At 41.0% G+C, this 25,423-nt stretch overlaps 1 protein-coding gene across 1 annotated transcript in view; it reads left to right on the top strand.

Annotated features, from left to right (window-relative positions):
* Positions 1 to 25,423, top strand: part of LOC117527254 — a 35,380-nt gene that overhangs the window by 588 nt on the left and 9,369 nt on the right. The window contains exon 2 of the mRNA XM_034189493.1: positions 24,951 to 25,388. Coding sequence (XP_034045384.1) covers positions 24,951 to 25,388 — 438 coding nt within the window. The remainder of the gene's footprint in view (positions 1 to 24,950; positions 25,389 to 25,423) is intronic.

Below are 25,423 nucleotides of genomic sequence, written 5' to 3'. Positions count from 1 at the left end.
CGAGCAACAGTAAGACAATAAATTAGAGTTTAAAATTATTGATGCGTGAACGGGAGCTCCGTCTGCGTATCGACAAACGAATCCCTCCGTTTGCGTTCTCCAGGCGGCCTGACATCTCGCGGGAACAAGACTTCCCCGCGATACACATGTGCTTATATTTCAGTCCCAGGAAGCGGAGAAATTGTTTCCCGTTCAAACCCATTTCTGTTTTATCGCAAGCTGTACAGGAACATGAGCAGTTCATCTCGTCTCGCACACAGGAGAGGCAGAGCTGCACAGAAAATGAAGAGGCCATGTAATCAATATTACACCTGGGGTGGGTCTGAAAATGTTGGCAAATGAAAGCCCTAAATAACACAAACCTTCACAAACGTGAATGTTGCGCTTTAGTGGATACCCCTGCCCCAAAATATCAACATGTATCAAGTGTATGTTATTTTAAAAAAGAAAAAACACAAAGCATGCAACTGACTTTTAATACTCTCATCAGTATTTATGGTTTTTTATTATTAAATATGCAAAAAAAAACAGTTATCATTTACTCCATTTCACCATCACTGCCATTCTCATCAGAATCTTCTTCACTGTCATCATTATCTAAAGTATTGTATCCAGTTGTCTTGGTCCAAACCTGCAGCCCTCCCACACAGCATCCATTCAAGATGTTGTCACATTTTTTACAACCCCAATTCCAATGAAGTTGGGAGGTTGTGTAAAATGTAATTTAAAAACAGAATACAATGATTTGCAAATCCTCTTCAACCTATATTCAACTGAATACACCACAAAGACAAGATATTTAATGTTCAAACTGATAAACTTTATTGTTTTTGTGCAAATATTTGCTCATTTTGAAATGGGTGCCTGCAACACATTTCAAAAAAGCTGGGACAGTGGTATGTCTACCACTGTGTTATATCCCCTTTCCTTCTAACAACACTCAATAAACATTTGGAAACTGATGGCACTAATTGTCAAAGCTTTGTTTTTGTTTTGTTTTTGTTTGTTTTTTTTACTTTTATTAAAACAATTCCTTGACAGATAGTCACACACTTTCAAAGACAAAATTACACTTGCCATTTGTTATTATAGACATGGTTTAAAAAAAAAAAAGAGAAATAGCATTAAAAAAAGAAAATAAATAGGCATCAGTGCACTCTAAATTCCCAAAATCTCAAAATAGGTGATTACAGATGACCATTTCCTTAAGTATGTCTCTCTTAAGTCTTAGTATTGAAGTGATGTCTTCCATACAGTTCACAGATCTCAGTCTTTGAGTCCATTGTTCCAGTGTCAGTGGAAATGGTTTGAGCCAGTTAATGGTGATGATTTTATGTGCTATTAACGCAAGCACTCTTAGCATGTATGTTTTGTCCTTATCCAAAACTCCAGGTATTGTACCAAGCAACATAACTAGTGAAATATTAACTGGTGTATTAAGATCCAAAATCTTTTCATTTCTTTAGTCACCTGTTCCCAATAAACAGTTAGCATTGGACACTCCCAAAAAATGTGCGAAAACTCACCAATTTGTCCACACTTTCGCCAGCAGAGGGCACTGGTGTTGTTGTTATAGCTGGCCAAAACAGTAGATGTCTTAAAAAGTCTAAGTCTTAATTTCCAGCTAAACTCTCTCCAATTTGGACTGCTTAAACATTTGTGCCAATCCTCCCATGATTTCTCCCAGTCTATGTCCTCTATTATAGTGTTAAGTTCCAATTCCCATTTATTCTTCGTATCTAATGTACTGTCGTCTAGTTCAATACATGAGTTTGTATAAAACTGATATTATTTTCTTCTGTATTTTTTAATATTGTTCAAAATCTGTTGGATGAGCTTTAATTTGTTCAAATTCTTTGTGTTTCTCAAGATAATGATGTATTTGAAAGAATCTGAAAAGGCTGTTACTTGGAATATTAAATTCTTGTTGTATCTGGGAGAATGATTTGAGGGTTGTTCCTGAAAACAATTGACCTATCATTTTTAGTCCTCTGTCTGCCCATTTACTAAAGCCACCGTCTTGTCTCGCGGGCAAAAAATCTGCTATATTTGTTATTTCTAAAGCTCTAGACAAAGCTAAGGGTAATTTAAATTGTTTCCTAACTTTCTCCCACACAGCTAAAGTAAATGTGATCCATTCATTCAGAATTTTAAGTTTCTTCCATTGTTTTCTCTCCATAAATAAAAGAGCTGATATTGGCCTATCTGAAACTGAACTCTGCTCTAACTGAAACCATCTTGTGTCAGTATCTGATTTACACCATGTGACCACAGCTTTTAGCTAAGCAGCCCAAAAGTAACTTTTAAGATGTGGAAGGGCTAGGCCACCCTTACCTTTTGGGGAGCAAAGAACTTTGAGTCTCACCCTGGGGCGTTTGTTTTGCCAAATGAATTTAGTTAAAAGCTTGTCCAGGAGTTTGAAAGTGGTATGAGGCACTGTAACTGGAAGAGAATTAAAAAGAAAAAGAAATCGCGGCAACACATTCATCCTTATAGTTTCTATCCGGCCTATAAGAGACAGAGGGAGTGTCTGCCACTTCTCTAGATCACTTCTGACTTGGGATATTAGTTTTCCATAATTTGAATTGTAAAGTTTTGATGTGTCGGGTGTTAAGATAACTCCCAGGTATCGGAAGCCCTCCTTTGACCATTTAAATTTAACATTAGAGTTTAATTGACATGGCCATTGTCCTGAAATCATCATAGCCTCAGATTTTTCCTTATTTACCTTGTAACCAGATACATCACCAAATTTGCCAAGACAGTGCATGAGCGGGGGAATAGAATGTAATGGATTTTTTTATGTACAAAAGTATATAATCAGCAAATAAAGATATTTTATGCTCTATGCCTCCTTTATCTATAATAACGGCTATTTGATCATTTATCCTTATCCATTCTGCCAATGGTTCAATGCTGAGAGCAAACAAAATTGGAGCGACTGTGCTGCCCTGCCTCACTCCCCGTTTTACCTTGAAAAACTCAGAACAGTAACCATTAATTCGAATTCTTGAAATTGGATCTCTGTTTATAGTATTAATCCAACTGATAAAAGTAGGGCTGAATCCAAATCTTTCCATTGTATAGTTTAAATATTAAATGGTCAGATTTTTTGGCAGTGGATTGGATATTTAAAGCTCTTCTGATATTGTTTGGACCTTGCTGTCTGGCTATAAAGCCTGTTTGATCAGGATTAATACGTTTTCCAATATATAGTTGTATTCGCTTTGCTAAAATTGAACCTAGAAGTTTGACATCGTTCCCTAATAAACTAATGGGCCTATAAGATGCACACTCTTTCTGGTCTTTTCCTTCCTTATGAATTACTGATATTATAGCCTCAGACCAGCTTTTTGGTGGGTCCCCTTCTTTTAGAGCATAGTTAAACACGTCACATAATATTGAGGTGAGTTCTTTTATAAATGCTTTATAAAATTCCCCACTTATCCCGTCAGGTCCAGGGCTTTTGTGATTTTTCCGTAATTGTCAAAGCTTTGTAGGTGGAATTCTTTCGCATTCTTGCTTTATGTACGACTTCAGTTGTTCAACAGTCCGGGGTCTCCTTTGTCATATTTTGCGCTTCATAATGCGCCACACATTTTCATTGGGTGACAGGTTTGGACTGCAGGTAGGCCAGTCTAGTACCCGCACTCTTTTACTACGAAGCCACACTGTTGTAACACATGCAGAATGTGGCTTGGCATTGTCTTGCTGAAATCAGCAGGGATGTCCCTGAGAAAGACATTGTTTGGATGGCAGCATTATTGCTCCAAAACTTGGATGCACCTTTCAGCACTGATGGTGCCATCACAGATGTGTAAGTTGCCCATGCCATGGGCACTAACACACCCCCATACCATCACAGATGCTGGCTTTTAAACTTTGTGCTTGTAACAATCTGGATGGTCTTTTCCCTCTTTTGTCCGGAGGACACGACATCCATGATTTCCAAAAACAATTTGAAATGTGGACTCATCAGACCACAGCACACTTTTCCACTTTGCGTCTGTCCATTTCAAATGAGCTTGGGTCCAGAGAAGGTGGCGGCTTTTCTGGATGCTGTTGATGTATGGCTTTCGCTTTGCATGGTAGAGTTTTAACTTCCACTTGTAGATGTAGTGACGAACTGTGCTAACTGACAATGGTTTTCTGAAGTGTTCCTGAGCCCACACGGTAAGATCATTTACACAATGATGTTGGTTTTTAATGCAGTGCCACCTGAGGGATCGAAGGTCACAGGCAATGTTGGTTTTCGGCCTTGCCGCTTACGTGTAGAAAGTTCTCCAGATTCTCTGAATCTTTTGATTATATTATGGACTGTAGATGATGGAATCCCTAAATTCCTTGCAATTGAAAGTTGAGAAACATTGTTCCTAAACTGGTGGACTATTTTTTCACGCAGTTCACAAAGTGGTGATCCTCGCCCCAGCTTTGCTTGTGAACAGCTGAGCCTTTTGGAGATGCTCATTTTATACCCAATCATGACACTTGCCTGTTTCCAATTAACCTGTTCACCTGTGTAATGTTCCAAACAGGTGTTCTTTGAGCATTCATCAACTTTCCCAGTCTTTTGTTGCCCCTGTCCCAGCTTTTTTGAAATGTGTTGCAGGCATCCCTTTCAAAATGAGCAAATATTTCCACAAAAACAAAAAAGTCTATCAGTTTGAACATTAAATATCTTGTCTTTGTGGTGAATTCAATTGGATATAGGTTGAAGAGGATTTGCAAATCATTGTGTTGTTTTTATTTACATTTTACACAATATCCCAACTCCATTGGAATTGGGGTTGTAAACGCAGTCCCAAAAAAAGACACTGCACTGAGTGAGGGTGTGCTCCCGGATACAAATTCTGACGGGGGATAACTACTTTGGCATAACATTGGCCGGTGTGTGCCAGGCTGCGGTTCACCTTTGTGTGAGTCAAATGCAGCAGTTCTTTGCATTCATCCAGCTCTCTGTGACCACAAAAGAAGACACCACAATGAGGTGGCCGCTTTAATTATATACACCCGCTGTCCCCCCAAGTGAAGGAGTTCAAGTACCTCGGGGTCTTGCTCACAAGTGATGGGACGATGGAGCGTGAGATTGGCCGGAGAATCAGCACAGCAGGGGCGGTACTGCATTCACTCTACCATACTGTTGTGACGAAAAGGGAGCTGACCCAAAAGGCGAAGCTCTCAATCTACTGGTCAGTCTTCGTGCCTTCTCTCACCTATGGTCATGAGGGTGGGTCATGACCGAAAGAACTAGATCGCGGGTGCAAGCGGCTGAAATGGGCTTCCTCAGGAGGGTGGCTGGTGTCTCCCTTAGAGACGGGGTGAGAAGTTCGGTTATCCGTGGAGTAGAGTCACTGCTCCTTTGTGTTGAAAGGAGCCAGCTGAGGTGGTTCAGGCATCTGGTAAGGATGCCTCCTGGGCGCCTCCCTAGGGAAGTGTTCCAGGCACGTCCATCTGCGAGGAGACCCCGGGGAAGACCCAGGACTAGGTGGAGAGATTATATCTCCACACTAGCCTGGGAATGCCTTGGGATCCCCCAGTCAGAGGTGGTCAGTGTGGCATGGGAAAGGGAAGTCTGGGGTCCCCTGCTGGAGCTGTTGCCCCCACGACCCGAACCCGGAATAGCGGTTGAAGATGAAAATGTGACACCCGCTGCCGCAACTGTGGATCACTTCCAAAAAAAAAAACAAATTCTTCCACGGGTCACGGTCACCGTGATACAACTTTTAACTTTGTGTTATGTCTGCAAAATCGTTCTTTTGCACAGTCTCGTTCTGTGTTCCTGGGCAGCTCTGCGCTCCTTTTCTCGGCTTCACTTGCGTTATTTCTTCTGCGGCTTTAAACACACAGCCACATTTACACCGTAATCCAACTTTTAACTTTGTGTTTGTCCGTTATTCACTGCAAAATCACTCTTTTGTGAGCTCACGTTTTGTGTAATTGCTCGTCTCGGGTGCCAGTCATTGCATTACACACGCACGCACACATATCCATTAACAAGATATTAAATCTATCATAAACATACTTTTACAGCTAGGAATGAACATGCAACTGTTTTACCAAGCTATAAAAACATCAAAAATCGTTACCTTTAAGCTGTTCCAAAATACGTGCCTCATTGAGCAGAAGAAAGGAAAAAAACTGGCCAGATGAAAGTCTTCTGTGATTCCAGAAGCGATGAGAGGTGTTTTCAACATCCAAGCTTTGCCAGAATATACAGTGTCTGGTGCACAAAGCAGGTGGAATTGTGTGCGCAAGAGGGCTGAAACAGTCCAAAAATAGCCTCTTAGGTCCTGTGTAGCTGCCAGGCGCTGGGATAATGGGCTTTTAGCAGCCTCGTCCTCACCACACACATGCCTCTATAATCCTCGTTAGCCGTCGTAGTAACCCGTACACAAACTGCCCCACGCTGTTGTTAAATTTTGAACATCTTGAAATTAGCACCATGCTCAGAGATGAGCCTCATTAACCGAAGATACTGCCTCTAAGAGCCTCTCAGAGCCACCATTCTCCCACGATAGTTGAATAAGTCCTCTTGTAGCAAAAAAAAAAAACATGCTGCATGGCTCATTATTCATCCTTCATTATTTGGTGGGACCAGGGCTTAAAGTTACATTTACCATGACTTTTAATGGTCATGAGATAGGGTATTCCAATCATATAGTTGCTGGAGAATTAGTACATATGCACTCACTTGTCTTCAACCACTTACTCCAATTAAGGGTCACGGGGGTGCTGGAGCCTGTCCCAGCAATCATAGAGCATGAGGCAGGGTTTACCCTGAACAGGACGCCAGTCTGTCGCAGGGCCACTTACAGACAGACAAACGCATTAACACCTGTACGCACACCTGTGGACAATTTAAAGTATCCAGTTCACCTACATGTCTTTGGATGTGGGAGGAAGCCGGAGCACTCAGAGAGAACCCACAGAAACATGGGGAAACATGCAAACTCCACACAGAAAGGCCACAGGTGCGAATCAAACCCATGACCTCGCTGTGAGGCAATAGTGCTAGCCATCATGCTGCTCCACAAAAGACCTATTCCTCTCAAATATTGTTCACAAATCTGTCTAAATCTGTGTTAGTGAGCGCTTCTCCCTTGCGGAGATAATCCATCCTACCTCACAGGTGTGGCATATCAAGATGCTGATTAGACAGCATGATTATTGCACAGGTGTGCCTTAGACTGGCCACAATAAAAGGCCACTCTAATATGTGCAGTTTTGCTTTATTGGTGGGGTTTGGGTGGGGGGATCAGAAAACCAGTTAGGTTTTGGTGTGTCTGGTCAGTCTGGTGTGACCACCATTTGCCTCCTGCAGTGCAACACATCTCTTTTGCATGGAGTTCATCAGTAGCCAGACGCCATCAAATGTGAGCATTTACCCACTCAAGTCGGTTACGACTTAAAACTGCAGTCAGGTTGAGACCCTGATGAGGATGATGAGCATGCACATGGGCTTCCCTGGCATGGTTTCTGACAGTTTGTCCAGAAATTCTTTGGTTCTGTAAACCGATTGTTGCAGCACCTGTCACAGTGGCTGGTCTTGGACAATCTTGGACGTGAACATGATGGATGTGGAGGTCCTGGGCTGGTGTGGTTACATGTGGTCTGCGGTTGTGAGGCTGGTTGAGTGTACTGCCAAATTCTCTGAAACGCCTTCGGAGACGGCTTATGGTAGAGAAATGAACATTTAATTCACGGGCAACAGCTCTGGTGGACATTCCTGCAGTCAGCATGCCAATTGCACATTCCCTCAAAACTTGTGACATCAATCAATCAATCAATCAATTTTTTTTTTATATAGCGCCAAATCACAACAAACAGTTGCCCCAAGGCGCTTTATATTGTAAGGCAAGGCCATACAATAATGATGTAAAACCCCAACGGTCAAAACGACCCCCTGTGAGCAAGCACTTGGCTACAGTGGGAAGGAAAAACTCCCTTTTAACAGGAAGAAACCTCCAGCAGAACCAGGCTCAGGGAGGGGCAGTCTTCTGCTGGGACTGGTTGGGGCTGAGGGAGAGAACCAGGAAAAAGACATGCTGTGGAGGGGAGCAGAGATCGATCACTAATGATTAAATGCAGAGTGGTGCATACAGAGCAAAAAGAGAAAGAAACAGTGCATCATGGGAACCCCCCAGCAGTCTACGTCTATAGCAGCATAACTAAGGGATGGTTCAGGGTCACCTGATCCAGCCCTAACTATAAGCTTTAGCAAAAAGGAAAGTTTTAAGCCTAATCTTAAAAGTAGAGAGGGTGTCTGTCTCCCTGATCTGAATTGGGAGCTGGTTCCACAGGAGAGGAGCCTGAAAGCTGAAGGCTCTGCCTCCCATTCTACTCTTACAAACCCTAGGAACTACAAGTAAGCCTGCAGTCTGAGAGCGAAGCGCTCTATTGGGGTGATATGACATCTGTGACATTGTGTTGTGTGATAAAACTGAACATTTCAGAATGGCCTTTTATTGTGTCCAGCCTAATGGCCCAGTCACACGGCACACGACGATTCCTGAACGAAGGGAAAAAGTAAAAAAAAAAAAAAAAAAGTCACAATTTGTTGAGAAAAGGTGGACGAAAGAGCTTTAGCACCGAACAGCCTGCTCGCAAGAGCGCAAAAGGGATGAAAGAGGAAATTAACAAAACCAAAGCTAACGATCTCGACGCTTTAAATGAAACGCGCCTGGAGCCACAGCTGGAGAGCAGTGTGTGTCTGCATCTCTGAGTTCCAGGACTCGGCGCTGGGACGGAGCTCATAGCACATGAGTCCTGGAGAAACTCCAAACAGAAGCTGTGGAGATCTGTGTGCACATCTGTAGACCACCTGCTTTGGTTCCTCGTCCAGAAGAAAAGAGGGATCATCTCCATCATCATCAGAATCCTCACTGTCTGTCGACACGCTGCGCGCTCCGTCTTGCTCCAATTTAAAAAAAAAAAAAAAAAAAAAAAAAAAAAAAAAAAAAAAAAGCGCTGTGGTCACTGCTGTATCACTGAATTACGTTCTAAGCCATATATATTGATTTATAACAGAAAACTGTCAAAAGGGAGAATAAATGTAAATATAAGTGTAAGGATGATTGTATATATCAGAGCAGTAAATTGATCAGTGCGTGTGAACGCACGCATTGACTCACATGTGCAGTTATTTCCACCAGATGATCACTGATCCACAACATGAATTCTTCCTTCCAGAACAGCTGTTTATATAATCATTTTGATTCATCTACCTGTTGCCACATGTACAGAAGGACTGGATTATCATTCCTATATTCATATTGTTGTATTTAATACAAAATAATAAGCACACGCAGCAGCTACTGCTGCTGCTAATGCTGCATTCAAGTACCGACGGAAATTACACAACTTTTCTGTTTCAAATTCAACCGTTGCTTGTGGCAAAATAATTAATTATATCCACACAAAAGATTAATTCTGGCCTATGTAAGGTGCCTGAGACCATTGAAGCTGCCCCCCCACACAGATAAAAAAATCCAAGCAAGCAGGCTGAGTTTGCCCTGTAATTTCCAACGGTACATGAAGCAGCAGCAGCCTCTGCACTCACAAACCGGCTTCTGCACTGAAAACACACAGCTGCTCCAACGAAGTCAAATTAAACAATAACGTTACAAAAACTAAACAAACAATTAAAGAAAAAGTCAAGAACGACATCAAAACAAAACACAAATGAATTGAGGTTTTCATTGCCCTTCGTTTAAATTTTTCAACAGTTTAGAAATCCTGACGAAGTGCCAGCTGCAGGAACGAAGCTGCGCGAAGGTTAAACGATGCCAACGAAAGTCCAGATTTCTTGTTTCGTCAGGGCTTTGTTGCCCTTCGTTAAATGCCGTGTGACTGGGCCATAAGGCACACCTGTCTAATCAACATGTTGATATGCCACACCTGTGAGGTAGGATGGATTATCTTGGCAAAAGAGAAGTGCTCACTAACACAGATTTAGACAGATTTTTGAACAGCTATATAAATGAAAATAAATTGAAATATTTGAAAGAAATAGTTCTTTTGTGTATATAGAAAATGTTTTAGATCTTTGAATTCAGCTCATGAAAAATGGGAGCAAAAACAAAAGTGCAAAAACAAATGAATGAGTAAATAAAGGCCAGACGTATAAAGTATAAAAAAATCACTCTGGTATTACTATGACTTAGAATTGCCAGATTATTAGAAATGATAAGGCTGTGTGAGCATGTACATTTGTGTTCAAAAGTTTACATACCCTGGCAGAATTTTTGCTTTTTTGGCCATTTTTAGGAGAATATGAATGACGACACAAACTTTTTTCATTCATGGTTAGTGGTTGGGTGAAGCCATTTATTGTCAAACAACTGTGTTTCCTCTTTTTAAATCAAAATGACAAAGAGAACTACCCAAATGAACCTGATCAAAAGTTTACATACCCCTGTTCTAAATACTGTGTATTGCCCCTTTAACATCAATGACAGCTTGGAGTCTTTTGTGGTAGTTGTGGACGAGGCTCTCTGATGGTAAAGCTGCCACTGAATATGTTTTGGACTTTATTTACATCAGTTACAAAGAAATACAAACAATATGGCACTCGGGTCGAAATACATTTTTTGACCTACTTGCACTGGTGCTAGTAACAAAAAAAAATTACTTGCACCAAAAAAAAAAAGTTACTTGCACAACCAAAAGTCACTTTAGTCACTTTCACACCGGGCCCACTTCGAGTTGCTTCTTCCTGTGGCGTCATGACGACGCAGGAATTTCTGCATCAGGTGCGCGCAGCAGGGGCCAGAGAGGAAGTGAGAATGCAGCCAGACTGTGCCCTCTGACTTCTCTTCTAGTTTATTTGTTCTTATGCTGAGCTGCAGGTCTGCGCTCTGAGTTCTGTTATAGTTTATCTTTCCTCCTGTGACCACGAGATGCGCATGCTGAGTCAGTAAAGGACGAGTAGCATGTCCGGAGTCCACTGGCATCGGTATTGGAAATTTATTATTATTATTACGACTACTACTATTACTACGACCATTATTATTGCTGAAATCTGCCCCGACATGGCTAGGTATTGATCGACTTTGAGTGCAATTTCTGCTTGCACACTGTCCAAAGTCTTACATTTTGGAATGTATTCTACAAAACCATGCACGTCTTTTCTGAAAATGGTACTACTTTGCACTTTTGGACAAGAAGTTGCACATAATATACACTTGACAACGCATCCTGTTCATTGTAGGCAGCCATGTTGTCATCACACGCCACTGAACCCGTGTCACAGCAAATATTCGTTCCATTGAAAGAATGTAAAAACATTCATTATTTGTTTTATATAATGGCTAAAATAGATCCTTGTCATTTGATATATTATCAATTTATAAACAACAGAAAAGGGACTTACATTTTGTTGTTCCAATGTAACGTGTAGTCCAGTGATACTGTGCACTGATTTCAGGCTTCCATAAAAAAAGACTGTGTATGCGTGTGTGTGCGCGCACATGTGCTTGTGCGATCACGTGTGTATGCAGAGTGCAATGGTACCAAACGTATGGAACCAAATTTGCACTCTAAATGGAACCAAGCCGCACTCTAAATGCAATGAAACACAAATGGGATGAATTAATCCATGTCATGTGACATACAGACTAATCAAATGACAAGGATCCACTCATCCATTATATAATTGCTTATAATCACTGGAATGATGGGCTATTTCCATTTGAGGCTTAGCGGATATTTTAAACATGCAAACAATGAATTAAAAATCGAAATTATTCATTATGTACCCAGATGTTACATACATCTTTAACCATTTGCGTGTGGAAAGTAACTGAACATTTCCTACAATATTCTCTTCAAAATATACAGAAATCATGTCCAGTATTTCTATAGGTCATACAAACACACAATGTATTGAGACAGCTGGGTGTCTAGAAACAGGAAAAAAAAAAAATGGCTCTACTTTAAAAAAAAAAAAAAAGGCGTTTGAACGCTTGCTGCCAGGCCTATTGAGATTCATTCATTTACAAAATACAGTGAATGAATGATATTTGGGCTTTTAAAAATAAATAACGTCCATTTTTAGCACTGCAGAAAATACAACTCCTGAATCAGATCATCACCTCCAAATCTTTAAAATGTTCTTTTGGAATGTTCTTTTGTTTGCTGTTAATGTTATTTTTTAAGTGTCCAGTGTTGCCACATCCCACAAACAAAATTGCATTTACTTGGTGTTGAAAATCACCTTACATCAGTTCTTTTTTTTGTATATTATAAAGTCATTTCCTACACTTACTACATTATGAATATGCATCATCACATCATGTTGCATGTGAAAATATGGACATATTACAATACGTCATTTCTCCAACACAAAGTCCACTAGAACAACGATATAACATTTAATATAATGAGTAGTAGCAGCTGAAACAAATTAGTGATTGTACACACTTAAGAGCCAATATTTTTAAAGTTCAGGCAGGTTTACATTAGGGTGTGATTCAAGCCGACTCTGATTTCAAGGGATCGTGGCTTGGAGATGGACCCTACTAAGAAGCAAACTTTTCCAAAATTTCTCGACCAAAAAACAAACAATGACTTTGCCAGGGGTCATCAAATTTCAAGGCAAAAATACGCAAAAAACTAATATTTCATTAGATTCCCATCTTTCAAGTGGTGTAACATTCAGCGCCATCAAGTCCCCAAGCTAGTTTAACTATCAAATGACATAGGGAGGCAAACTCTTTCATCTTATATACATATTTTGTTGGGGGATCGATGGCGCTGAATATAGGGGGCGCTCAAAGTCTGGTCATTTTGCGAAATTGGCTGTATTTAAAGGCCCATAACTCTCTGCGCCATCGAGACCCCAACCAGATTTCAGTGTTATCAACAAATATAGGCCCTACTCTATCAAATGCAACTGAAAAACATTGGGGTCTTGATGGCGCTGGCCACCAGGGGACTCCTCTTATATTGATTTGATGCCCTTTTGATGGGAATTTAATGAAATATCAGTTTTTGCATATCTTTGCCTTGAACTTTGATGACCCCTGGCAAGGTCACCGTTTGGTTTTCAGTCGAAAAATTTTGGTGAAAGATAGTTTCTTGGTAGGTTCCATCTCTGAAGCCATGTTTCCTTGAAATCTGAGTTGGCTTGAATCACAGCCTGCCTGATCCTTAAAAAAAATTGGCTCTTAAACTGTCACAAAATGCACTCTACATTAAGCCTGTCATACCTACTGTTGTTGTAAGAAATATATTGTACCAGAAATACTGTAATTACTACAAAACATTGATATTGTCATTTTAAGTCTACTTTATGACACAGATCATGCAAGTAGATCCTTACAAAATGAAATTAATTATTAAACATGTTTCAGTTTGAATATGGAAAAATATCTAAAACAAATAAAACCATACTACAAAACCAACAAAGGAATTATCCCAGCTCTGTCAAGTTGTATTTGAATGAAGGGGCTTTAAACAGTGACATATTAGCTCATAGGCATTAACTGTCTCACCTCTCGTGGAGTGTTTGGTTAGTCCTTTTTGCTTAGGAAGGCTACATCCAGGAAGTGTCTCATGGTAAGACCTGTTCTGTAAATGCTCAATAAATGTATTTTAATGTTTCTATATTCTAGCATGCCTTAATCTGGCTGCTACACCCTGTTACCGAGGTGGGTGCCATCACTGATACGAACATAGATTTACCGAATTTGATAGTATCTCACTGGGTGTGCTGACGAAACTTGTAATGTCTGCTAAAAGCACAACCTGTTTGTTCAACCCTATACCAACAAAACTGCTTAAGGACCTGTGGCCACATTTGGGCCTATTGTGTTGAAAATTATTCTGTCACTAACCTTGGGATCTGCAGTGATTAAATCGTTACTTAAGAAAACTAATCTTGACCCTAGTGTATTGAAATAATTCTAGGCCAATATCAATTCTATTAATTTGTTCTAAAATTTTGGAAAAAGTGGTTTCACAACAGTTCGTGGACCACAGCGAAGATTTGTCCCATCCTGTCTATGACTGATACTGAGACCCTGATGCATGCATTTGTCTCTTCCAGACTGAACTACTGCAGTGTTCTATTTTCTGGTTTACCGTAGTCCACCATTAGGGGTCTCTAATTGGTTCAAAAGGCTGCTGCTAGACTCTTGATAGAAAGCAGAAAGTTTAACCACATTACACCCATTTTGGCATCTCTTCACTGGCTTCCTGTCTCTGTGAGGTTGGATTTTAACGTTCTGCTCTTAACGTATAAAATTATGCACGGACTAGCACCTCCCTACTTAAACCTAACTTAAACCTAATTAAACCCTACGTACTGGCCCGGACTTTGCGTTTTCAGGGCGCAGGACTACTTTGTGTCTTTTTTTGGGGGGGGGGAATGATCTCCCTACGGAGATAAAACAGATTCTGCAGAAACCTTTAAGTCCAGACTTAAGGTGCATTTAGTCTCCCTCTCAGATGGCTAGTATACTGTCATAGTATGAAACTATGCTTCCTATGCTTTTAAATTAATTTTATTAGTAATGGAGCAATACACCATGAAAAAACAAGGTAGAGGAAATGTGACCGTGGTGGAAGCTCGGGGCCCCCATCTGGTGCCAGGCCTGGATGAAGGGCCCATCAGCGAGTGCCTGGTGGCTGGGCTTGCCACAGATCCGTCAGTCAGTCACAGCCCGAAAGGCAACGTGGACCTTCCATCTTCACCCTGTGGGCTCAACACCTGCAGGGGGAACCGCTGGTGTCAGGTGCGCTGTCCCATAGGGGGCAGTGAAAGTCGAGGGCCTCAGTGGACCAGACCCAGGCCTAGCTCTGGTGGTATGGAACATCACCTCCATGTGGGGGAAGGAGCCAGAGCTTGTGCGGGAGGTGGAGCGATACCAGTTAGATGTGGTGGGCCTCGGCTCTGGAACCGCTGTCCTTGATAGGGGTTGGACCTTATTCTTCTCTGGAGTTGCCCAGGGTGTGAGGCGCCAGGTGGGTATGGGGATACTCATGACTCCCTGGCTGAGCACTGCTACTTTGGAGTTTACCCCAGTAGATGAGAGGGTCACCTCCCTGTGCCTTTGGATGGCTGGGTGGGGAAAGCTCTGATTGTTGTTTGTGCGTATGCACTGAACAGCATTTTTGGAGTTTTCGGCCATCTTGGAGCCCCTGAATGTAGTCCTGTATGGGGCTCCCGTGGGGACACCATTGTTCTGCTGGGGGACTTCAACACACACGGGCGATGACAGAGACACCTGGAGAGACGTGATTGGGAGTATAGGCCTCCCTGATCTAAACCGAAATGGATGGTTGTTATTGGACTTCTGTGGTAGTCATGGACTGTCCATAACGAACACCATGTTTAAACATAAGGTTGCTCATAAGTGTACATGGTACCAGAGCACCCTAGGCCGAAGATCGATGATCAGTTTTATGAACGTATCATCTGATCTGAGGACGCATGTTCTTGACACTCGGGTGAAGAGAGGGGCAGAGCTGTCAGCTGATCACTAGCTGATGGTAAGTTGGTTCAGAGTGTGGGGGAGGACTTTGGTTAGACCTGGTAAGCCCAAACTGATAGTGCATAGATGGTGAACTGGGAACGTCTGGAGGAGCCTGTTGTCCGACAGATCTTCAACTCACACCTCCAGCAAAGCTCTTCTAGCATCCCTGTGAAGATTGGGGCAAAGCTTCCATTGCTGAAGCTGCAGCGGGGAGTTGTGGCCTGAAGGTCTTAAGTGCCTCAGGGGGCGGCAACCCGTGAACACCATGGTGGACTGCTTGAGGTTTCTTCCTCAGAATCATCAGAGGGAGTTTTTCCTTACCACTGTCACCTGTGTGCTTGCTCTTTGGGTTTGGTAAGTTTAGACCTTACTTGTGTGAAGTGCCTTCAGGCAGCTTTGTTGTGATTTGGTGCTATATAAAATAAATACATTGAAATTGTTTCATTTATAATCTCTTTCGACATGGGTTGTAGTTGAGTATTCTTTAGGAAAGGAGCTAATAATGAAGGCCCAGAATTCCTTGTGGCAGCAGCAATTAAAGCAGTGCCCCATTTGCAAACACTTTAAAAATGAGAAATTTATTCAAGCAGTATTAAGCAGGGGTTATAGAACAAGAACTAACACCACCGGACATCGAAAGAAATCACAGAAAGTATTATTAATGATTATTTAATAAAACAGAAAAAATTATAACTGCTCTGTGAAGACACATGCCAACCAATTACCACAAAAGTAAAATATAAATAATAACAAACACAAAATAAGTAACAGTAAATGGTTATTGATTGGGAGATGAAATTAAGTAAGACATCTTCTAAAATGAGTATTACTTGTTTAAGGTATTATTTGATTATTATTTGGCCAAACCTATTCATGAATGCAAACTATAAAACCTGAACAAGAATGCAATCGAGCATCATGTTAGAAACTTTGAAGTGACGGGATCTGCAAGAATTTCACAAATGTGGATCAGTATGCTGTTTGGTTAATATTTCGGAATAAAAAGGTAAGCTATCATGATGGCAGAAATATGAGTCACTGAAAGGTATTGGTTGTCACTGTATTGCATTGCACGTTCAAATTGGCTTTAAAAATTACCAATAAGATTACCTTAAAAATGTTTGATATTGGCGGCAATAATAAGCCAGGCTGATAATCAGTTGACCCTTATTGATTATCTCATTGCATAGTAGACAAAATAATGAATGTTTATGAGTTCAATGGTACGAATATTTCATGAGGTGAAAGCTGGAACATACATTCAACGAGGCGAGGCCAAGTTGAATGGTTTGTTCCAGCTTTCACCAAATTAAATATTCGTTCAATTGAAAGAATGTAAAAACATTCATTATTTGTTTATATAACGGCTAAAATGGATCCTTGTCATTTGATATTTTATAAATTTATAAACAACAGAAAAGGGACTTACATTTTGGTGTTCCACTGTGACGTGTAGTCCAGTGATGCTGTGCAGTGACTTCGGACTTCCATAAAAAAAGGACTTTGTGTAGTTCCTCAGTCCAGCCAAAAATCACATCAGCATTTCATGTGAACAGGTCTTCATGCATGCAGGCGGCTTACAGCAAAGTGGATTTGTGTGTGTGGGTGTGTGTGGGGCAGCGTCAGTTAGCTCAATCAAATCATCGTGTTGTCCCTCGCGCGTGCGCACACAAACTCAGTCGGGTCGGTCAAATGTGTACGTCCTCAATGCAGCGAAAAAAAAAATCACTCACAAATTGAGTCCAGCTTTTTTTCTCCCTGCTTACAGCCTCCAGACAGCACAGGATTTATTTTGTGTGTGCGCACGCGATCACGTGCATGCACTAGGATGTGTGCGATCACGCATGCACGCGCATGTGCATACAAAATCCCGTGTGCATGCATGCAGAGTGCAATGGTACCAAATGTATGGAACCAAATTTGCACTCTAAATACAATGCAACACAAATGGGATGAATTAATCCATGTCATGTGACATACAAAGCACCAATCAAAAAACAAGGATCCACTCAGCTGTTATATAACACTTGTTAGTGGGTGGTATATTATAGGCAGCAAGTTAACATTTTGTCCATGTGTTGGCAGCTAGGAAAACAAAAATGCATAGGGATGCAAGTTTTGACGAACTATGTCAAGGGCACATATTGTGATGGCGAGATGACTGGGTCATAGCATCTCTAAAACTATAGCTGTTGTGGGACATTCTCAGTCTGCAATAGTTAGTACTTGCCAAAAGTGTTCCAAGGAAAGAAAAATGGTGAGCTGATGTCAGTCATGGGCGACCAAGGCTCTTTGATGCATGTGGGGAAGGATGGCTGGCTTGAGTCGTCTAACACAACAAAAGAATGACGAGCTCAGATATTTGAAAAAGTTTATGTTGGTTCTGATAGAAAAGTCGAGTGGACTCTGCACCTCAGTGGGTCAGGGCTGTTTTGGTGGCAAAAGGGATGTGCAAAATATTAGGCAGGTAGTTACAGTGTCATGGCTGATAGGTGTATGTGACTTCAACAAATTGTGATTGTACAGGTGCATTTGTGCTGTTAGCTAGCTAACCTTGGCCTGCACCACTTTATTTTCACTGATTAAGTTCTACCTTCCCCTCTAGACATGGGCCGATAACCATTTTCACGGTATGAAAAAGCCACGGTATCAAAACCACTAAAATTTTCCGTTATGCCGCCCCTACGGTATGAGCGGGTTATGAGAATTCTTGACTGGCAGAGCGGAGGCGGCTGTTGCCGCCCTTCCCCCTGGTGTGCACCTCTGTCTCTGTTTACAAACAGGCAGCTAATGTTAGCTAGCTCTGCATCATGGCTGAAGGAGGCTAAGCCTGCACTGAAGTTTTCCCTCTGTCTAAAAGGACCAAGTTGGCTTTTTCGTTTTATTTTCTGCGGAATAGCCCTTCAAGCCAAAAACGGTGGCAACAAAGCACCATAGCTATGGCCTGTGTCGGACACGGAGCGATTCAAGATACCCGCAAAGGATTACATGGAAGGCGTAAACTTTATCCCATCTTTGAAACCACTGAGAAGTACAAGCGTTGGATACGAGTCGTCCTTGTGGTCCAACAAATTTTTTCCCACAAACATGTCAAGAAGGACAAATACATCTATTCCAAGCACTTTGTTGGAGCCTCCGGAGTTCCGGACCTTATTCCAGCCACATTTCTCCCTAAGCAAGTAAGTCATGTTTCCCACAGGGCAGATGCTACATGTCTAAAAGAGTGACTATTATTTTTTTTTTCTATAAAGTTATTAGTGGTGTAGTGCTCGTAGCAGTTCACATCGCATCAATTAGTGCGCCTGAATCACGCACGCGTCATATGCAAATAGCCCTAATGTTGTTAAAGCACATTTTAATGCTATACCTAATACTTTGAAACCTCTGTATTTTTGTTCACGGTTACCATACTGTCCAAATCTCATACTGGCCCATGCCTACTCCCCTCAAAGTGGTGTTCATCATATGGTGGAGTCTTTGTTTGCAATGAAACCTGCACCCTCTCAAGCATTTATGGCACATGGTTGGAGACATTGCCTCAACTTGTCTGTGCTCACTAATTCCCACCTACTCTCCAACTATTCTATCAAATTACTCATAGTTTATATCTGCTTACTTCAGTTAGGGGTCACGGGGGAGCTGGAGACTCTCCCAGCAATCATTGGGTGAGAGGCAGCATACACCCTGGACCGGACACCAGTCCATCGCATGACTGACACATTCACACCTGAGGTCAATTTAGAGTCACCAATTCACTTAACCTGCATGTCTTTGGAAGGCTACCTGGAGGAACCCCACATGAACATGGGGACAACATGTAAACTCCACACAAAAAGGACCACGTGGGAAGTGATCCCAAAGCCTTCTTGCTGTGAGGCAACAGTGCTAACCACTAAGCCACCCTGCTGCTCTCGATCAAATCACAGGTGACAAAATCTTGTGCAATTTCTAACTTGGATATTTACAACCCCTGGCAAAAATTATGGAATCACCGGCCTCGGAGGATGTTCATTCAGTTGTTTAATTTTGTAGAAAAAAAAGCAGATCACAGACATGACACAAAACTAAAGTCATTTCAAATGGCAACTTTCTGGCTTTAAGAAACACTATAAGAAATCAGGAAAAAGAATTGTGGCAGTCAGTAACGGTTACTTTTTTAGACCAAGCAGAGGGAAAAAAATATGGACTCACTCAATTCTGAGGAAAAAATTATGGAATCACCCTGTAAATTTTCATCCCCAAAACTAACACCTGCATCAGATCAGATCTGCTCGTTAGTCTGCATGTAAAAAGGAGTGATCACACCTTGGAGAGCTGTTGCACCAAGTGGACTGACATGAATCATGGCTCCAACACGAGAGATGTCAATTGAAACAAAGGAGAGGATTATCAAACTCTTAAAAGAGGGTAAATCATCACGCAATGTTGCAAAAGATGTTGGTTGTTCACAGTCAGCTGTGTCTAAACTCTGGACCAAATACAAACAACATGGGAAGGTTGTTAAAGGCAAACATACTGGTAGACCAAGGAAGACATCAAAGCGTCAAGACAGAAAACTTAAAGCAATATGTCTCAAAAATCGAAAATGCATAACAAAACAAATGAGGAACGAATGGGAGGAAACTGGAGTCAACGTCTGTGACTGAACTGTAAGAAACCGCCTAAAGGAAATGGGATTTACATACAGAAAAGCTAAACGAAAGCCATCATTAACACCTAAACAGAAAAAACAAGGTTACAATGGGCTAAGGAAAAGCAATCGTGGACTGTGGATGACTGGATGAAAGTCATATTCAGTGATGAATCTCGAATCTGCATTGGGCAAGGTGATGATGCTGGAACTTTTGTTTGGTGCCGTTCCAATGTGATTTATAAAGATGACTGCCTGAAGACAACATGTAAATTTCCACAGTCTTTGATGATATGGGGCTGCATGTCAGGTAAAGGCACTGGGGAGATGGCTGTCATTACATCATCAATAAATGCACAAGTGTATGTTATTTTGGACACTTTTCTTATCCCATCAATTGAAAGGATGTTTGGGGATGATGAAATCATTTTTCAAGATGATAATGCATCTTGCCATAGAGCAAAAACTTTGCAAAAAGACACATAGGGTCAATGTCATGGCCTGAAAATAGTCCGGATCTTAATCCAATTGAAAATCTTTGGTGGAAGTTGAAGAAAATGGTCCATGACAAGGCTCCAACCTGCAAAGCTGATCTGGCAACAGCAATCAGAGAAAGTTGGAGCCAGATTGATGAAGAGTACTGCTTGTCACTCATTAAGTCCATGCCTCAGAGACTGCAAGCTGTTATAAAAGCCAGAGGTGGTGCAACTTTTTTCTAGTGATGTGTTGGAGCGTTCTTTTGTTTTTCATGATTCCATAATTTTTTCCTCAGAAATGAGTGATTCCATATTTTTTTCCCTCTGCTTGGTCTAAAAAAGTAACCGTTACTGACTGCCACAATTTTTTTTCCTGATTTCTTATAGTGTTTCTTAAAGCCAGAAAGTTGCCATTTGAAATGACTTTAGTTTTGTGTCATGTCTGTGATTTGCTTTTTTCTACAAAATTAAACAACTGAATGAACATCCTCCGAGGCCGATGATTCCATAATTTTTGCCAGGGGTTGTATGTTCTTGTCATTTCAGTGCCACTTTAATACTTCAGACCAAATGTCGCCAAACGATAGTGTAATTCAGTAGACTAAATGCATTTTATTCCCTTTTCAGGGCTGTCTTGAATTTCATTTAGAATTTTCATCTACCTGAGCATGAGACAACCATGCAAAAGTATCTAAATGGCAGCAACATTTCAGAACTTGTCAGCAGCCAGTATCCCATATGAAATATTTAAAAACCTTTAATTTTGTTTGGGATTGCTATTCTGGGAACCTTAATGTCACTCATAAGCGATTGCAATGGTGACAAGAGAAATGTAACAGTAAATATAATCTAACTTTTTGTTGAATAAAGAGAACGCCGGTGTCGCAGACAGACCGGTCCGCCCTAAAAATCGCTCCGCCCTACCTTCACTGTGCATGTCTCATTTCTGTGCGTCTGCCACGGTTCATGGATTATCACCTTGTTTCTGCTTAAAACTGCACTCCAGTTATCATCTATCTCAGCGACAGATATCTGAACCGTTTGTACAACAATCATTTCCACAGAAATTCAGCATTATTTCATAATAAAAGATAGAGGAAGCGATCAGAGTGCAGCAACAGCAGGAATTTCTGGTGGCGCAGTGAACGAGGTGCATTCACTGCACTTCCATCATTTCAAAGCGTCAGTAGCGACTCAACGATTATCGCCTCGTTTCTGCTTAAAACTGACTTTAGAATGATTTAAGACATTTTACCTTGTCATCTGATCATTAATAATCCCATTATTCCCGTTGATCGCTTTGGGTGAAGAGAGTCTGTCTCAGACGAGCTGCTGTGGTCCCAAATGATGCATGCGCAGTGGAGGCAGGGCGGACCGATTTTGAGGGGGATCATTCAGTCTGCGACACCAGTGCTTTTGTTTATACACACACACACAGTGCGTCCAGAAAGTATTCGCAGCACTTCTTTTTTTTTCTCCACATTTTATGTTAGAACCTTATTCCAAAATGGAGGAAATTTATTTTTTACCTCAAAATTCTCAAAACTTGTAATGACATGAAAAAAGTTTTGGTTTTTTGCTTTAATTTTTGCAAATTTATTAAAAATAAAAACTAAGAAATCACATGTACATAAGTATTCACACCTTTTTGCTCAGTACTTTGTTGATGCACCTTTGGCAGCAATTACAGCTTAAAGTCTTATTGAATATGATGCCACAAGCTTATCTCACTTATCTTTGGGCAGTTTTGCCCATTCCTCTTTGCAGCACCACTCAAGCTCCATTAGCAGGGTTCTCACCAGCATTATAACAGCGTAACAGACCGTTAGACCCTGGACAGGACGCCAGTCTGTCGCAGGGCCATATAAACACTTGTGCTCATAAGTTTACATACCCTGGCAGTTTTTTTTTTTTTTTAACCATATTTCATAGAATATGAATAACTCAAAAAACTTTTGTTCACTCATGATTAATGGTTGTGTGAAGCCATTTATTGTCAAATAACTGTTTACTCTTTTTAAATCATAATGACAACAGAAATTACTCAAATGACCCTGATCAAAAGTTTACATTACTCAGGTCTTAATATTGTGTATTACCCCTTTAACATCAATGACAGCTTGGAGTCTTTTGTGGTAGTTATGGATGAGGCTCTTTATTTTCTTTGGTGGTAAAGCTGCCCATTCTTCTTGGCAAAAAGCCTCCAGTTCCTGTAAATTCCCAGGCTGTCTTGCATGAACTGCACGTTTGACACTTCTCTGGAATGGCTCAATGATATTGAGGTTAGGCGACTGAGATGGTCACTCCAGAATCTTCACTTTATTCTCCTGTAGCCAATGACTGGTTAACTTGGCCTTGTGTTTTGGATTATTGTCATGTTTGAACGTCCAAGTACGTCCCATGTGCAGCTCCGGCAGATGAGCGCAAATTTTCCTTCAGTATTTTCTACTAACATGCTGCATTCATCCTGTCATCAGTTTTAACCAAGTTTCCTGTGCCTTTGTAGCTCACACATCCCCAAAACATCAGTGATCCACCTCCATGCTTCACAGCAGGAAGGGCGTGCCTTTCATCATAGGCCTTTTGTAACATTTGTGGTTGTGACCAAAAAGTTCAGTTTTGCTCTCATCACTCCAAATTACTTTGTTCTCTGTACTGTTTGGCGTACTGTAAGCAGGGTACTTTGTGCCATTTGCATAGTCATGGCTTTCTTCTCACGACTCCACCATGTAGCCCATTTTTCTTCAAGTGTCTCCTTATTGTGTATCTTGAAACAGCCACACCTTTTTTTTTTTTTCCTCCAGAGTCCTGTATTTCCGCTAAAGTTTTTTGTGGGTTTTTTGTGTCCCAATTAATTTTCCTTGCGGCAGTTGCTGAAATTTTTGTTGGTCTACCTGACTGTGGTTTGGGTCCCTCATTTTCCACTTCTTAATTCGAATTTGAACACTGCCGATTGGCATTCTGTCCCTTGGATGTCTTTTTTAATATCCTTTTCCTGTTTTGTACAGTTCAGTTACCTTTTACCGTAGATTCTTTGGCAATTCTTTTACTTTTAGAAGCCAGAAATGTCAGTACAGCACTGGATGAAAGATCCAAATTTCTGTCAGGAGCCCAGAAACTCACTGACCTTTTATACACGTGCACTGATTACAAGCAAACGGGTCACAGGTGAAGATGGTTACCTTTAGTAGCCATTCAAACCTGTTTGTGTCAACTTGTGTGCATGTTATGAGGTCAAAATCACTAGGGTATGTAAACGTTTGATCAGCGTCATTTGGGTAGTTTCTGTTATTATGATTTTAAGAGTAAACACAGTTGTTTGACAGTAAATGGCTTCACACAACCGCTCACCATGAGTGGAAAAAATTTTCATGTTATCATTCATATTCACAGAAAATGGCCAAAAATCCAAAATTCTGCCAGGGTATGTAAACCTATGAGCATAACTGTGTGTGTGTGTGTGTGTGTGTGTATATATATATATATATATATATATATATATATATATATGGAAATAAATCGCTGGCATGCAACAGTCACTCTTTGAACCTTGCATGTGCGCACTTCATTTTGCATACAAATTAAATCATTCTGTTTGAGTCATGCCCCTCCCCTCCATGGATGATCAGTTACTTGTTCATAGTAAATTACATTAAATGAATAAATTAAAGGTAAAATGTAAGAATCTGTAGGTCTTATTTTAAAAATACAACCCCAAATAAAAATGTGGGACAGTTTGGAAAGTGCAAATGAAAACGCGTCTGCAGTGATTCTTACATTTACTTTGACTTCTATTTTATTGCAGACTGTATGAACCCAAGATGTTTCATGTTTTGTGTAGTCAGCTTGATTTCATTTGCCAATTTATTCAAACATTCCTCCATTTCAGACCTGCAACACATTCTAAAAAAAAGTTGGTGTGATAAGCATTTTCAACTTTGTAATGTTGCCATTCCTTCTCACAATATTTGAGATATTTTTTGCATTAAGTGTACCTAGCAATAAAGCATTTCAGGCGCTTTTGTTTGTTTTTTTGATCCAAATTGTGCTGCAAACATATCTTAAGGTGTGGAACAGTATGGGTCTTCATCATTGCCATTTTCTGTTTAAAGAGTTCTCTATTGGCTACAGGTTATGACTCCCCTAAGTTTTAGTATTGGTGTATTTTATTTTTTTTTATAACCCTAATTTATATTAACAAATGAAATAAAGTTGACCACACAAGATATATTGGCTTCATACTGTATGCAATGAAATAGAAGTTGAAGTAAATGTAAGTTTTGCATTTTTCATACTGTCCCACCTTGGGGGGCTGGTACAAGAATCCAAACAGCTGATTCTGTTTTGTTTTTATTTCCTCTTATTTAGTGGAGGTGGCCCTGGAGGACAGAGATACAGAGGCCATTACCAGCGTCAGTGAGGGCATTACCACCGTGAGTGAGGCTGCTGACATTGCTTCTGCTGTTAATGGCATCTTGGAAATTGCACAAGAAGTTTCAGTGAATCACGATGATGGTGGTGGTGTAGGTGGTGCAGCCAATTCACCACGTAAAAGGAGTTTGATCTGGAAGTACTATGAAACCATGGAGGGACTGGATGCCGTTCGTTGCCGGCTTTGCATGAAGAAGTTGCAGTATGTTAGAGGCAGCACAAGCAACCTGCGTCGACACATTGCAAAGAGACACTCCGAGGTTGTGTCTGAGCTAGTCAATGAAGTAGCAAACCCACCACGATCCAGCATGGTACCGGGCTCATCCAGCACATCTGTAACTCCGATGTCTGTGGATTCAAGAGAGCACTCTCCAGGTAATATTTTCCATAAAGCTACTTGTGTGTATAAC

The sequence above is a fragment of the Thalassophryne amazonica genome, chromosome 2, assembly GCF_902500255.1.
Source record: "Thalassophryne amazonica chromosome 2, fThaAma1.1, whole genome shotgun sequence".
NCBI lineage: Eukaryota > Metazoa > Chordata > Actinopteri > Batrachoidiformes > Batrachoididae > Thalassophryne > Thalassophryne amazonica.
This window is presented reverse-complemented; position numbering and strand designations above follow the sequence as displayed.